The sequence below is a fragment of the Drosophila virilis genome, chromosome 4, assembly GCF_030788295.1.
Source record: "Drosophila virilis strain 15010-1051.87 chromosome 4, Dvir_AGI_RSII-ME, whole genome shotgun sequence".
Lineage (NCBI taxonomy): Eukaryota > Metazoa > Arthropoda > Insecta > Diptera > Drosophilidae > Drosophila > Drosophila virilis.
The window spans coordinates 15,131,806-15,146,205 of NC_091546.1; the positions used below are offsets into that span (position 1 = coordinate 15,131,806).

At 43.3% G+C, this 14,400-nt stretch overlaps 1 protein-coding gene across 6 annotated transcripts in view; it reads right to left on the reverse strand.

Moving 5' to 3' along the window:
- Samuel (SAM-motif ubiquitously expressed punctatedly localized protein) overlaps positions 1–14,400 on the reverse strand; it is a 71,387-nt gene that overhangs the window by 10,742 nt on the left and 46,245 nt on the right. For 5 of the 6 annotated variants that reach the window (XM_032438065.2, XM_070208773.1, XM_032438062.2 and 2 more), the window contains 3 exons: positions 11,551–11,991; positions 10,407–10,929; positions 9,538–10,266 (listed from right to left, as the gene is read on the reverse strand). In XM_032438065.2, coding sequence (XP_032293956.1) covers positions 9,538–10,266; positions 10,407–10,929; positions 11,551–11,991 — 1,693 coding nt within the window. Of the gene's footprint in view, positions 1–9,537; positions 10,267–10,406; positions 10,930–11,550; positions 11,992–12,373; positions 12,582–14,400 lie in introns of those variants that run through there. The other variant, XM_032438064.2, reaches the window with a different exon arrangement.

Sequence of the window (14,400 nt, forward strand, 5' to 3'; positions counted from 1 at the left end):
ATTAATAACCAACTTTTATCGATAAATATATCGAAAAAAATATCTTAGTCTCGAGTAATAAATAAAATTATTATTATATTTATATTACCTATATTATTTATATAAATATAGACATTTATACAGCTCTCAAGAGTTTCAGCCCAGCGTGCAATCATGACCAGCACAATATTATATCTTGGGGTCAAAATATTAGCAAATTTGATGTGACCCAACGGAAAGCAGCAAAAGAAAAGGTTTTAACTGTAGTGAAGAAACGGCAAGACCCTCAAAGAACCCCAAAGACCCTTGAAGACCCTCGACTACAGCGAGCGCTGTTAATTTTCTTTGGCAGCATCTTGAGGTGGTGCGCGGAGTTCGAGTGGGGCACATAATCAGTTTATTTTGGTTACCTTTGGTTTCTCTCTCTTTTTTTTTGCCACAAGAAAAGGCAAAAGGAGAAGCAACAGCAACAGCAGCAGCAGCAGCGGCAGAAAGTGCCCCGGGTTACACGCCAAAGATACAATTTTAGATTATATGCCCCAACTGTGCGCATGCGCATAATAATAATGCATGCAACGAGCTGCGAGAGCTGTTGCTGCAGCAGCAGCAGCAGGAACCGTGTTGCAGGGTATGCGGCGGCAGCAGCAGCAGCAACAACGACGACGACGAGTAGTCAATTGGCAAAGGCTTTTGAAGAGTGGCTCAGCTCATGCCGGCTTCCTGTTGGCTTCGAGAGGGGGGGCGGGGCAACTGCAGCTGGGGGGAGACACACAAAAAAGGCGTGCAAGTGGGTATAATCATCATCAGCTTTGATAACACACCACGAGCGACGTCGACGCCGCTGCCGCTGCCGCTGCCGACCTGCCGGGACTTGTGGCCCTGCTTCTTTTTTCGAATCCGGCAATGCGGGATCCCGAACTCCAACTCGAACCCGAACCCTGATCTTTGCTGCTTGGCATTTGACTTTCGGTCTCGGACTGGGGTTTGAATACCCCGCATTTATTGAAAACTGATAGAAAGGGCATGATGATTTTTGGCTCCTCAATATAGATTCCTGATCAGAACCGAAAATGTAGGTCTTTGTTTATCATATGCAGTATATAAGTATATATGTATTTTTTCAACAGATCTCACAATTTGTACAAAATTGATAAATATCGATTAAAGACCCAATTTTCTCAAGGCAGACATTTCTCTTAGCGAAACAGCGTGGATTTTTGCGATATAAGCACTTAAGAGTTAATCAGACAAAATAAAACAAGAGTTATTACAGATTGGGTTTTTCAAAAAGTGTTGCTGAGTTAGGATAGGGTATTGTCTAGTCGATCAGTACAAAGAAGAGCACTCTTTTCGGTGATTGTTTTTGTTGCTTCCAGTCATGGCTGGGATCTCACTCTCTTTCTCTCTTTTGGACTGCTGCTGCCTGACTTGGTTTTTGCTGCTGCTGTTGCTGGCTGTCAGTTAAATGGCAGCTCTGTGCGCCGTGTGGCCACCTCTTAACCTTCGCTGCATATAACCTCTGCACCAGCATGCGGCGGCTGCAACTTGCATGGCCTGCAGCAGCAGCAGCAGCAGCCGCAGCAGCAGCAACAGTTGCAGTTGCAGCAGCAACATTCTCGTCGTCGATTGCAATCATTTGCTTTCGTGCTGTGATTTTTGCCCCAAAGTTGCCAAGTTCTTCAATGTAGGTGATTGTTCTAACTGCGCTCCTTGGCCATGGCCAACATCATCAAACAGACGACATCATTATCGTGCAACAATATCAAAAGCAAAAAAAGAAAAGTGGGCAAAAAAAATCGCCAAAGGAACAGCAAGAAATTGCTTGTCGTTGCGATTTTTGTAGGCGGCCCCCAGCAGCAACCAGCAACCGGCGAGGATGAGGATGAGGATGAGGATGAGGACGACGACGACGAGTTGCCAATATATTGAAATATGGCGGTAAGCGGGCAATTTAAATGTTGCCCCGCGCCGCCGCCACAGCAGTTAGCCGGGGCGGGCACGGAATGTGGTTTTAAGTAATTCATGGATTAATGGCTAGCATATTGCTCTTGGGCCGCACACCTTTCCCCACCCACTCCGCATGCAGCCACAAACATGAAGCCCAAAAGTGACTGACTGAGACTGAATGGTGGTCGGTCGTGTCTGTGGCTCTGGCTCTGGCTGCTGCCTTGGCCGTGCCAAGAGTAGGAGTTGCATGTTTAGCACGTGCCTCAGTTGCCTCAGTTGGCTGCTGTTGTTGTTGCCTGTTGTCTCGTGTGCGGCAGTTTTGTTGCTGTTGACTGAGGCTAGCTGATAATGCGTTGACCGCCAACGCCGCAAAACAACAACACGAACAAGCACAACAACTGCAACCTGGCCAAGATCGTTACGTTTATAATCATTAGGCCAGTTTTTGTTTAGGCCAGGCATTTCTTTGGGGCTATATGAAAGCTCTGCCTATACCGTTAGTATGCATAAAGGCAACGCAACTTGAGGCGCTATAACCATAACACTTACAAGATTTTTTTGATCCGATTAAATCGGCAAGCGAGAGTTGAGTGAAAATATTGTTAATTTTAGTACAAATATATGTCAAATCGAACATTTTGTTTGTTAAAAAGTTATCGATAGTCGCAATTAAATTAGATTATCGATTAAAACTATCGATAAACGTATTTGATCGTAATAGAAAATCATAATATAATCGAAACAATGCACAAATGTTAAGAAATGTTTATATCTTTACTGTCGACGATGTTTTACAAAATATCGATAGTGCTTGAGTTAACATCGATAATCGATAGCTGGCGATAACACTTTCAATAGTTTTACAGGACTGAATCAGTCTTCCAAATTGAGAGAGTAAGATTGAAAATCGATAAAGAAGAGATAAATATCTAAGTTTATATACGGATAAAAGTTGCGATATCATTTTGTTAAGTGTTCAAAAATTAAAGATGCATTTTCTACAAGTCCTTGCCCAACACTAAGCTAAGCTAAGCACTAAATCAAATTATGAGCGACATACGAGTATTAATCGACACAGGTCGTTAAAACTGACTCGAGAAAACAGAGTCAGCATTAACTTCTGATCTTTAATATGTCATTAAGCATTAAGCTGTAACCAACAAAAGCGGCAAGTCATACAATTCAAGTGCTGTAACAAATTCACTTCTATCCGTCCGAAAGAAATAATAATAATAAGAAATGAAAAGAAACCTTTGCCTTTTGAAAAGCCCACAAACTGCACTTGCTGCAAGCCAAGTCATTTCCCGCGGCAACTTCCTGCAAAAGCCCAACTCATATGCAACAATTTGCTTTTTGCCCCAAATGGCTCAAATTGCATTTTAATGCAACTTTCCAAATCAATTGAATAGACCAAAATCGGGGCACAGAACGAGATGGCAAATAGCAACGGGCCAATAAGAGCAATCGAGAGTGGGGAAAAGTAAGAAAACCGAAAATTAAATAAAACTTTTAGCCAGCATGTGTGACAGTTATGGATGGTGGTAAGGTCTATGCGAAAAGCCAAACTAACGACCGAGACCATGCGATAAAAAATCGAACTTTAATACGAGCTGAGATCAACAAATAATGCACAAAAGAGATGCAGCTAGAAAACAGATAAAGAGCAGACATACTCAAATGTAAAGTCGAACAGAGAGAGACCTCTGGGCTCAGGCTCAAGTGACAAGTGCGAAACCTGCGCAATATACAAAGAGCTTAAGGGAGAGGGCAAGGGCGAGGGCGAGGGAGTAGGAGCTTGACATTTTGTGCAAAATGCTGACGATGATCATGAGGCTGAAGATGATCGTTATTGTAATGCAGATGATGATGTTGAGTTTTGTAATGCTGAAATATGAAACTGTGCGCCTAATAATAGGGTCGACTTTGAAATGCATACGAGCTGCAGTCGAGGGCCAACTGCAATGTTTGAGCGGGGGCGTTAACTGTGCCGCAATATCTAGAGCTAAGGCGATCTACACTCTATATATATATGTATATGTATATATACTTAGTATATATCTATGTATGCGAGCATGTACGAGTTCGAGTTATGCATTTGCTGTTGCCTGCTTGACATTTATGTGAACCCAAGCAACAATAACACGTTGTCTTGTGCCTGGGCTCAGTCTCAGTCTCAGTCTCCGTCTACGTCTGCTCAGCCCGGGCAGAACGTTCGACTCTCAGCGGCTGCGACACGACACCGTGGGCTAAAGCATGCCATGGTTTTTTTTTCTCTCTCGTTTCGAATACCCTAACACAACGGGCAATAACTAGGCGTCGTTGAATGTGTAACTGGCATCGGTGATCCCTTAAATCCTCAAATATAAAGTAATATATATAGTAGGGGGCGTTTCGCAAAGCAGGATGTTGCCAAACTCGAATGTTTTTGAGTTCTAATAATATACTACTCTGAAACTTCTTATTGGTGTAAGAAGTAAATATGATGAAACTAGTTCAAACAGATGACAACTGATAAATAAATTAAGTTTTGTTCTTTCTTCTTTATATTATCTAATCTTAAGCAAAACCTTAATTATAGTCTATATACATATTTTAATAATCATAAACCCTTGTATAAAATGGCAATATTTAGTTGTACGCAGATTTTCTTTAAGCTCTCTTTAGGGTATACAGAGTACGGCGGTATGCAGATAAGCTCTCTTTTTTTTTTTGTTCGTATTTCGGTTTTCGTTTTCGGAGTTCGAGTTCGAGTCATGAATCTTATGACGCCTACGTGTACTTTTGGCATTTGGCATGTCAAATACAATAAGTACGACCGCGACTATGACGGCCTGATGGCGACGAGTACAACTAAGTACTTGGCCCGAGCCGAGAGACCCGAACACCCCGACACCGAAGATGGAGATACTACAAGCCAAGACAAACAAGCCAGCAAATGGCTATGAAGTTTGCTTGGCTTGTTGCTGCCATGGGAGGGGGGAAGGGGCGACAGACAGTTCCGCGTTGGTTGCCGTTTTTTTTTTCTCTCTTTTTTTTTTGACAGCTTTGTTGAGGTTCAGAGCTTGTAGCCTGTGTCTGGTCTTGGGAAACATTCCTGAATGTCATCACACGCACACAGAAACACTCTCAGACACAACTGCAAAACAACAACAACAACAAGAACAACAGCAACAACAAAAACTAATTCGGGCCATTTAGGGCAGGCAAGTTCAAAGCTTAAGCTTTGAAGTGGCAGCAGAAAATACTCAACCATTCAGGTGGGAAATTACAGTATTACATTTTGATTAAGTACACTAGAATTCGCATGATAGATAAGTGTGACTAATGGGCAAACGAGTAAAATACACAGATGAAATAATAAAGAAACAGTTGAGATACAGGTGAAACAGCTTTACGGTTGAGCTTCTGAGATATTTCAATATATAATAATAATACAACTGATGTTTAAAAGATGCGAGATCAACAGAGTCAGGTCATAGAGACAGCAGAAAATATGTGTTCAGGGTTTCAAATCATTATTAACCAGTCAAACAAAAGTAGCGCCACTTAAAACTAACCTTTAAGAGCAATTTCACTGAATAAAATATTTCATCTTCGATTTATATATATTTATATATATATACTTCTAGTTATTAAGGATACTGTTGGTTATTGATGCACATCTTAATCTTAATATGATCTCTGCCCCCGCAATGCAACCTGCTGTCTCAGTAGACTGAATCAAGGCATAATTCAAGGCAAGAGACACAAACTCAATCGCTGGCAATTTAGCAAACAAATTCTGAAATGCAGCACGCGGCACATTCGAAAATAACAGAGCTGAAAGTCTCCGACTAGGAGATACCCTAAAAAATCTATTCTCCAAAATATCACATGCGAATGTCTGTTAATGCCGAAGCGAATCGACGACGTATTTCACACTTTTCGCAGAATTCAAGCTTCCTCGTTGGAGAATGTGATTCGAAGATTTTTTGGGCTTAGTCCTTAGTTAACATGTGTATGCATGTTTCTATTGTATATATGCAAGCATGCATGCATGCGTACATGTATGTACGTACATGCATACATGCATGCATGCATGTTTACACGTAACATATATATATATAATATATACATATATAATACTCATATGCTCATAATTATACCATAAGATTTCTATAGTATCTATGCTTTATTTATTGCTAGTATATATATCTATATATATATATATTGGAATATCAAAAATGCTCTCTTCTGTTTGTTTCATATATTAGCACAAAGGCATTATAACCTTTTTACCCTTCTAAAAAGAGAGAGAGAGCGCGAGAGTGAGAGAAAGAGAGAGGGGTAAAGATGGTTGTCTGCATAGCAGCTGCAGCTGCTGTGATCACGCATAGAAATTATTATTGTGCCTTAATATAGCCATAAATCAGTGCATTTAAAATGCAAAAGAAAAAAGAAGAGATGTAAAAAATAGTTATATATATAAAAAATATCGCATCCTGCTGGCACAGAGCTGTAGGGTGCAGCAGCAAAGGCAGCTGATGGTCAAGTTTAGTTATAACTTCATCTGCATTTGGCATGAACGTTACGGAATGGTGGGGCGATAATAAACCGTCGCATCGAGCCACCCATGCGTGGTTGGTTGGTCAGCAAACTCGACTCGAGATCTTTTCAACTTATGGTTATATCTAGCTGGCCGTGCGTGTGCGAGTGTGTGTGCTGTCTTTCAGTGCATGCCAATCTGTGACCAAAGTCTGAGCAATATCAATAACACTTGCTGCAGCCGCTCTTTGGGGCCCCGACTGCAACATGATGCGACAAGCGGAGCAGCGCAGGCCCAGGCCGAGGCCCCGGGCCCAGTCGCAGTCGCAGTCCGAGTCGCAGGTCTAGGCCCGGCCAATGTCACTGAACCAGTTCTCAATGTCTTCATATATATTGGATTGCGCAGCAACCTCTGCACTAAATATTTACAACCTCCGCAATATCTCAAAAGCCTCCAGACAGCACCAAAGCCAGCGACAAAGTTGCTTCTAACGTGCGACCGGAGCAGGCATGTGGCATACAACAGCAACAGCAACAACAGCAACAAGTTGCATGCAACTCAGCGCTGGCTGCCACAAAAGGTGTAAGTCTTGGGGCAGAAACTGGCCAAGTGTCGTTGTGGCCATAAATTCAATTGAATATTACGCCAATTGGCTTTTTGTCTATCGCAAAATGGGGCGGAGTTGTTGGCGCTCTTACAAAAAAAAAAAAAAATATCAAAAAGAGGGTGTGGTGGGAAGAGGGGCGGGGCGGATTCGTGTGTGTGTGTGTGTGTGTGTGTGTGTGTGTGTGTGCGTTTGATAGTTAAACTGGTTCGCGCATATCAGCAAATGTCGGTTTTGAACTGTTTTGGCCAAAGCTAAGCAGATTTCAATGGGCCGTTGCTGTTAAGCGGCTTTTGGGGCCCCGCTAATTAGGCGACTTTTGACACATCATCATGTGGCAAGTGGCAAGTGGTGAGCGGCAAGCGGCAGGAGTCAGGAGACCTGGCTATGCGAGCATGTTAGCGGCTAATATGCATCAAAATGTGTCAACACCTTAAGCCAGCTTCATGTTAATTGTTAACGCTATCTTAGTTTTTTTTTTTTTTTTTTTGCAAGAGTTGCAGTCGAGGCTTGAGTTTGAGGCTAGTCGAGGCCAGCTTGCGTTGTGGCGACTGTGGCCGTGTTTTCACCTCCATTAACGCGTGTAGCAGGATCTGTGGACTGGCTCTGGCTCTAGCTCTGGCTCTGACTGTGGCTTTAATGACGCCTGACGTTGACCGATCGTCGACCGCAAGCGGCTGACCGATCAAAAGTCGTTCAACTTGCCGGAACTGGTCGTAAAAGATCACCTGGGCCACAACAACAGCGTACAACATCGAGCTATGTGGAGCAGCAGCAGCCGAGCCAACAACCAGCTCGGACAGAAAGACAAACGTACGGACTGACGGGCAGACGGGCAGAGCACTCGGCTAGGCCAGTTAGATAGATGCCACAGCACTTGGCCGCATTCGCAGCTTTATTACAACAAGCATTCGCATTGAGGCGACGCTCGCGTGGCAAACACACACACACACACAAACAATATTAATGGCCGCCAATGGAGTTCAAATCCCGGTGCACATACAGCCCAGTTCCCAGTTGCCAGTTGCCAGTTGCCCGTCCCTCCCAGCCAAGTTCAAACGCATAGTTAATCTTGCGGCATGCCAATGGGGCTGACAGGAAGCTGGGCCGACAGTTTGCGGACTCATGACTTTTGAAAAGTGCGAATTGCCATTGGGTAAATGAACTTTGACAGTAATGGGGCCATAGGATGGATGATATAGGGGCAACTGTAATGTGAGGATTATAAAAGGTAAAGCTCATTAGGATCAAACCATCAAAAAAAGTGGCATAGGTGCAGCTGTATATGGGATATAATTGAATAGAATTAAAGTTGTTATAGTGAAGGTTCGCTCAGATCTAATTATAACTGGGATGATATTGTGGAATCCATTCCTTGGGAAGAGAACACAGACGAAGTCTTTTTACATCGTATAGGGTTAGTACACCAAGGATATTTAACTCATTAATCTGGCATATGTTCATAAAATAAATGGTATATAGGGGCGCAATATGCTTGAATCGGAGTTGAGCACAGAATCGAACTATGGATCTATTTATAGAATAAATTGTCTAGGGTTAGCTGTAAATGATATGATTGGCAAGATTTTCCAATTGATTTATTGACAATCTAACAAGACATTTTCAGTATTTAATCATAGCATAAATGGTATAGGGGCAGCCAAATGCGATAGGATTGGGTTCGTTTATAACCAAGAACTGATTTACGTTTACGCTTACGTTTGGGCTCTTTAGTGAATTATTGATTATTGTTTTAATTTCTTTCGGGAAATTATCTTATCTTTTCGCGCGTTTTTCAGTCGTTTATATTAGTTTATTATCAGATCTATTGCTGGGGTTTACGGTGATAAGTTTAGTTTTGAAATACTATTCACTTGAGTTGTTGTTGTCTAGCACTATCAAGATTATTTGTGAATCAAGAAAATGTTAAAAATAAACATAGAAAAATATATTGAAATGTAAATAAGAAAAAATTTGTAACGTTTGTCCTTTTAATTTTCCAGATATTTAAATAGTTTGCGCAGAGTTGTGCATGTCTCAATTGCAATCAAAATCTCATGTCAATCTTAACCTCAATCTACTTTATCCTTTCTCAACACTTTTTTTTTACGTGTTGCAATTTTGTTATTTTAAAGATTTGAAGATATACTGATTGGTTATACACTTTGAGTACATGGTAATTGGTTCTGCCCCGACTATCTTTCCTCTCTCTCCCTCTCTGCCTCTAGCTTTCTGTCTCTCTTGCGCACTATCTTAATCGAGCGTGGGCTTGTATCTAGATAACAAACAAACAGTGTTGTGTTGCGCTTGCAGACCATAAACATTAATTAGATGTTCGGATGGAATGTCGGAGTGGGGCGGTGGCAATTTAAAGCAATTTGCATGTGGCTACGAAATCGAAGCTTAATCAACCAAAGTTGCCCGTGCAAAACTGGGCAAAACTGGGCCTAAGCTGGTTTTATAGCTGGTAAATGTGGCTTACCTGAACGTATTCGGCGCATATATCAATTCCACCCACAAAGTTGCAGACATCGTCCACAGACCAGGAGTTAACCTCCTCGCTCTGCGCCTGACACTGACGCACTGTGCCCGCTGGCGATGTTGCTGCTGCTGCTGCTGCTGCTGATGTTGCTGATGTTGCTGCTGCGTTGGCGTTGTTTTGCCCTTCGGCTGTATCCAGTGTTGGCTTCTGCTCCGTAAGTGGCGGGGATGGTGTGCTAGATGATGTTGTTGCTGCTGCTGCTGTCGTTGAGCTGGTACGACGTGCCGCCAGCAAGCCCAATGTTGCAGTTGCAGTGGCAGCAACAGTTGCTGCTGTTGTGGATGATTCAGCCTTAAAACGTTTGGCCGCTGGCGGCTGGGAGCTCAAGTCTAGCGGCGCCGCCGCTGCTGCAGCTGCAGCATTGGGCGCCGCAGCAGCCTCCGCATTGGAACGTGGACTAGACTGACGCGAGGCGTGATGCGATTGTTGTTGTTGCTGCTGCTGTTGCTGCTGCTGCTGTTGCAGTTGCGCCGAGTAGATTAAAGCGGGTGTAACAAATTGCGCCGCCTGCTGCAGTGCGGCATTTAGACTGGGACGTGGCGTGCTCGAGGCGCTGGCACTGGGCGATGAGGCATTCGAGCTGCTGCCTTTAAGCTGCATCTGCTGTTGCTGTTGCTGCTGCTTGCCGCGCAATATTTGCTGTATCTCAGCATCTTTGGCAGCACGCGCCTGCAACAAACACAGAGAGAGAGAGAGAGAGAGAGAGAGAGAGAGAGAGAGAGAGAGAGAGGAGAGAGAGAGAGAGAGAGAGGGGGGCGGGTTGGTTGTATCTGAGCCAGGCCGAACATCTTTTTGGGTGGTCAACTTACCAGCGTTAACAGCGCCTGTGTGCTGCTCATGTCCATCATTGGAAAAATGCCACCCGAGAAGGGCAAAAAGTTGCTCATGAAAGGCGAAACACTGGCGGCGGCCACCACAGCGGCCATTTGGCTTTTGGCCTGCTCTGTGGGTGACTGCGCCGCAGCTGGCGGCAGACTGTTGCCAGCTGCACTGGATCCGCCAGTCACGCCCACGCCCACGCCTACAGCACCGCCAACGCCAACGCCGCCCGCCAACGTCACGGAGCAATCCTTGACCTCTCTCAAGCTGGCCGCCGTTGCCGGCGATAGCTTTTTGGTTGACCCACTCGCATTATTTGTGTTGTTGCTGTTGCTGCTGCTGCCGCCGCCGCCGCCGCCGCCGCCGCTGCTGCTGCTGCTGCTGCAGTTCACATTGCTCGTCTTGGCGCCGCTGCGCTCCGTGCCGCCAGTCGATGCGGCCGCAGCAACACCGACGCCAGCGCTGCTGCTGCCGCTGCTGTCATAGTAGGAATTGCGACGGGTTGCATGATGGCTGCAAGAGTTAAGAAATAAATGTGGTTAGATAGTTGGATAGTTCCTGGGTTAATTTCCTACTTAAAAGACAAAGATAGGGAATCGGAATAGGAAAACAATATAATATGCTGTTCTACAACTTTTAATCATATTAGTCATTATCGAACTTCATTCTTGAACAACAGATTTGTTTGGGTTTAAAAAAACAGCTTCAATGTTGACCCACAACAATATCTTTTGTTATGTTAATTCTATTTTAAATAGCTCTTGTCTTGTGTTAAAGCATGGTCCAGATAGATTGTGGTAGAAACTAGCCGACTAACCATTTAAATTCATTTTTACAGATCTTTTATTAATATTTTGTTAAAATGACCCTGCACTGCAACCTTCTGGGTCTATTATAAACTCATGCTGTTTTTTAGTCGAAGCTATTTGTTCAGTTCGGCCGATTTGATGGTAAGAGAATATATTTGTTTTTATCTAAAATGTATGTCTCACTCTCTTAAGTCGGATTTTAAACATATCCGATTTAAACAAAATTCTATGCACGTTTTCATTATATTTCAATATGATATCCAACTAGGATTTAATAAAACCCAACGACCGCTTTTGGATACTCTATCTATTTGGATGCACTTACTCATTGGGATTGGCATTGTTGTATTTGGCCGCGAGGCAGCGCATGATATCCGAATAGTTGCGCGTGGAGAAATCTGTGGCATTTGTTGTTGCGGCACCTGTGCCAACTGGGCTGGTGACAGCGCTGCCGGCGCCGCTGCCCGCATTGTTGGCAGCGCTGCTGCTGGCGCTGCTTGTGCCGATGCCGGCAACGGCAGCGCTGGTGCGCTGACTGCTGCTGGCGGCCGCTGCCTGTTGAAAGCTGTTCAACAGATTCGTGGACAAATTGTGCAGGGGCATGTGGGCTTGGGAGCTGGGCGGACTCAGGCGTTGCTGCTGTGGCGTCTGTTGTTGTTGCTGTTGTTGCTGTTGTTGTTGTTGCTGTTGCTGCTGTTGATTGGGTGAGATGCCACCGCCGCTGCCGCTGCGATATGTTGCGGATGAGGGCGTGGCGCTGCGAGATCTGCAAAGAGAATGAATTCAAGTTGAAGTTCGATAAGTCAGGCAAATTTCAACTGAATACTGCGCCTAGCCCAAGCTAATTTATGTGCCATAAATTGGAATTAAATATATTTAATTAGTTGTTCGCCCCTTCAGACGGGCGCTTATTTGTCAAGTTCGCCCGTCTAGAAGCTATCTAAAGCCCATCCCCAGAGTCTGTCGTACCATTTGACATGCTAATGAGCAGCTTCCGTGAGAAGATCGAGCGAGCGAACGAGCGAGTCAGGTTGTGGACCGGGGCCAAAACTAAACCGATCTGATCCGTGTTGACGTTTGATATTTTTTCTTTTAGTAATTTATTTTGCATGTTGCGAGTGGCATTTTTTAATGCGATTACGACTTACGTTGAGTTATAGCCAAACAAAGTTGACATGGGAAACGCCATCAGGAAGGAGCTGCTGCAGCGATTGCCACTTTTCCGGCAAATGTACAGCAAATGAGCGCTCCTCTCGAAGATTACTACAGATAATTCCAGACAGGGTACGAAATGTGTGGGCTTATTCAATTTCCTGCGTAACCTATTAATTAACTGGGACTGTTACAGATTTTCACAGTTTGTAAGCGCGAAGAAAGCACAAGGTGAAGCTTGGCGTTGCCACATCGCCAACTTTACTGCTGTCAGGTCCGATTGTTATTTGGCAACAGTCGATAAATTTACCGATTTGTGTTCTCTTTTCATTATTTCAAAATGCATAAATCAATAGAATTTAAAAACAAGCTGAACATGTTTTCCTTTTAAATGGAATTTATAATGTCGAGGAACCCAAAAGAGAATTATATAATTTGACAAAGATCAAATTTGCTTTTAATGAAAAGCACTTTCAATATAATCAATAATTATCGAATTGTATAGCATTAAATTTTGTCGTTTATTTTTAAGTTTGGCCACATTCATGTAAGTTTCAGCATTGTGTATTAAATTCAAACCTTTCTCTTAAATTTGTTATAAATTTCCTATATGAATAGATGATTTGAACCATCAGACACATATGTATATTTCCCAAATGAATTTATTGGCTACACAAAAAGACGCTTCCTCATAATACCTAGTCATATATGTATGTTATTAACAGGCTTGATTAATTTAATTTTCTTTTTCAAATTTATGAATATAATATGCAAATTTTGGACAGGTGTAAATTTAAGTTTAAGTAGAGTTTGCCTATCTTGACATGGCTTGAGACAACTTTAAGTAACCAGAGGCAAATGATATCAATTTTTTTTTGCGGATAACTTTACCCCCGGTGTAGCTGGACTCACACACACACACACACACAAGCTGAGGCAAATGCTACACATTTGCAACAAGCTCCTAACGTGGCCATAACTCAAACATGCCACCAATATGGCCCCAGCTAAAGTCAAAGCTAGCCCCAGCCCAATTCGCAGTTGCAGCTCTTGCGGACCACGAGCCATGGCTAATAATCAGCATTGGGTCAGCTAGGCCCCAAATACACCCAGCTGAAGACCGGATCCCCCCACCTACGACAGCTAGCCAGCCAGCCTCATGTTTGGCAGCTGCAAGTGCTTTTTGGCCGGGACGCGCATACAAGTGAGCCAGGTTCAGAGTGTGGCAGAGGCAGTGCAGAAGGGGATTGGGGCATGTGGGGCATTGGCATTGGTTGGCTTGGTGCAACTCGTGCTGCACGTCGTCGCTCATTTCGTGTTGGCTGCTGCCGCCGTTGCTGCTGCTGCTGCTGCTGCCTGCCACAAACTTATATATGTTGTTGCTGGAGTTGTTGTTGTTGCTGGCTTTTTACAGCCATTGATTTATCGTGATCTGTTTGGTTGTCGATTTTATGTTGTTGTTGCTGCTGCTGCTGTTGCCGCTGCTCCACAACAAGCAACTGCAACATTTTAATACCCTAACTACGGGTCTTAGAAATATTGTCACGAAATGTCCAGCATATTTTCAGATATCACAAAATATATAAATAATAAGTTAGCTGTCAACTAGTTCAATTTCAGCTCAATTCCAATTTTGAATGGATGGACTATATCATATACGAAACTGCCCAGGAACTTCCTCATATAGAACATTTCTCTTAAGTATATAGTTTTGTAGATTATGAAGTATTTCGCGGTTTAAGACAGTATATGAACCAAAAGCTAATAAACTTCGGTCTATGATTATAACGTGTAGTTATTATGGGAATAACATGTCGAAAAAAGTCGAATATTTGTGCTCCACAATGTCTCGTTTAAACTGGAAAGTAAATGTTATTTTGAGATACTGTTAAACAACATGTTTTGTCCATATACCATTTACAGTTGCTTCTAAAGCTCATATGCCATGTGTTAGATAGGGTATTTGCACTTCGACAAATGGCTGTTAAAAGTTCACTCTTGTTTTTGTTGTTAAGTGAATTTT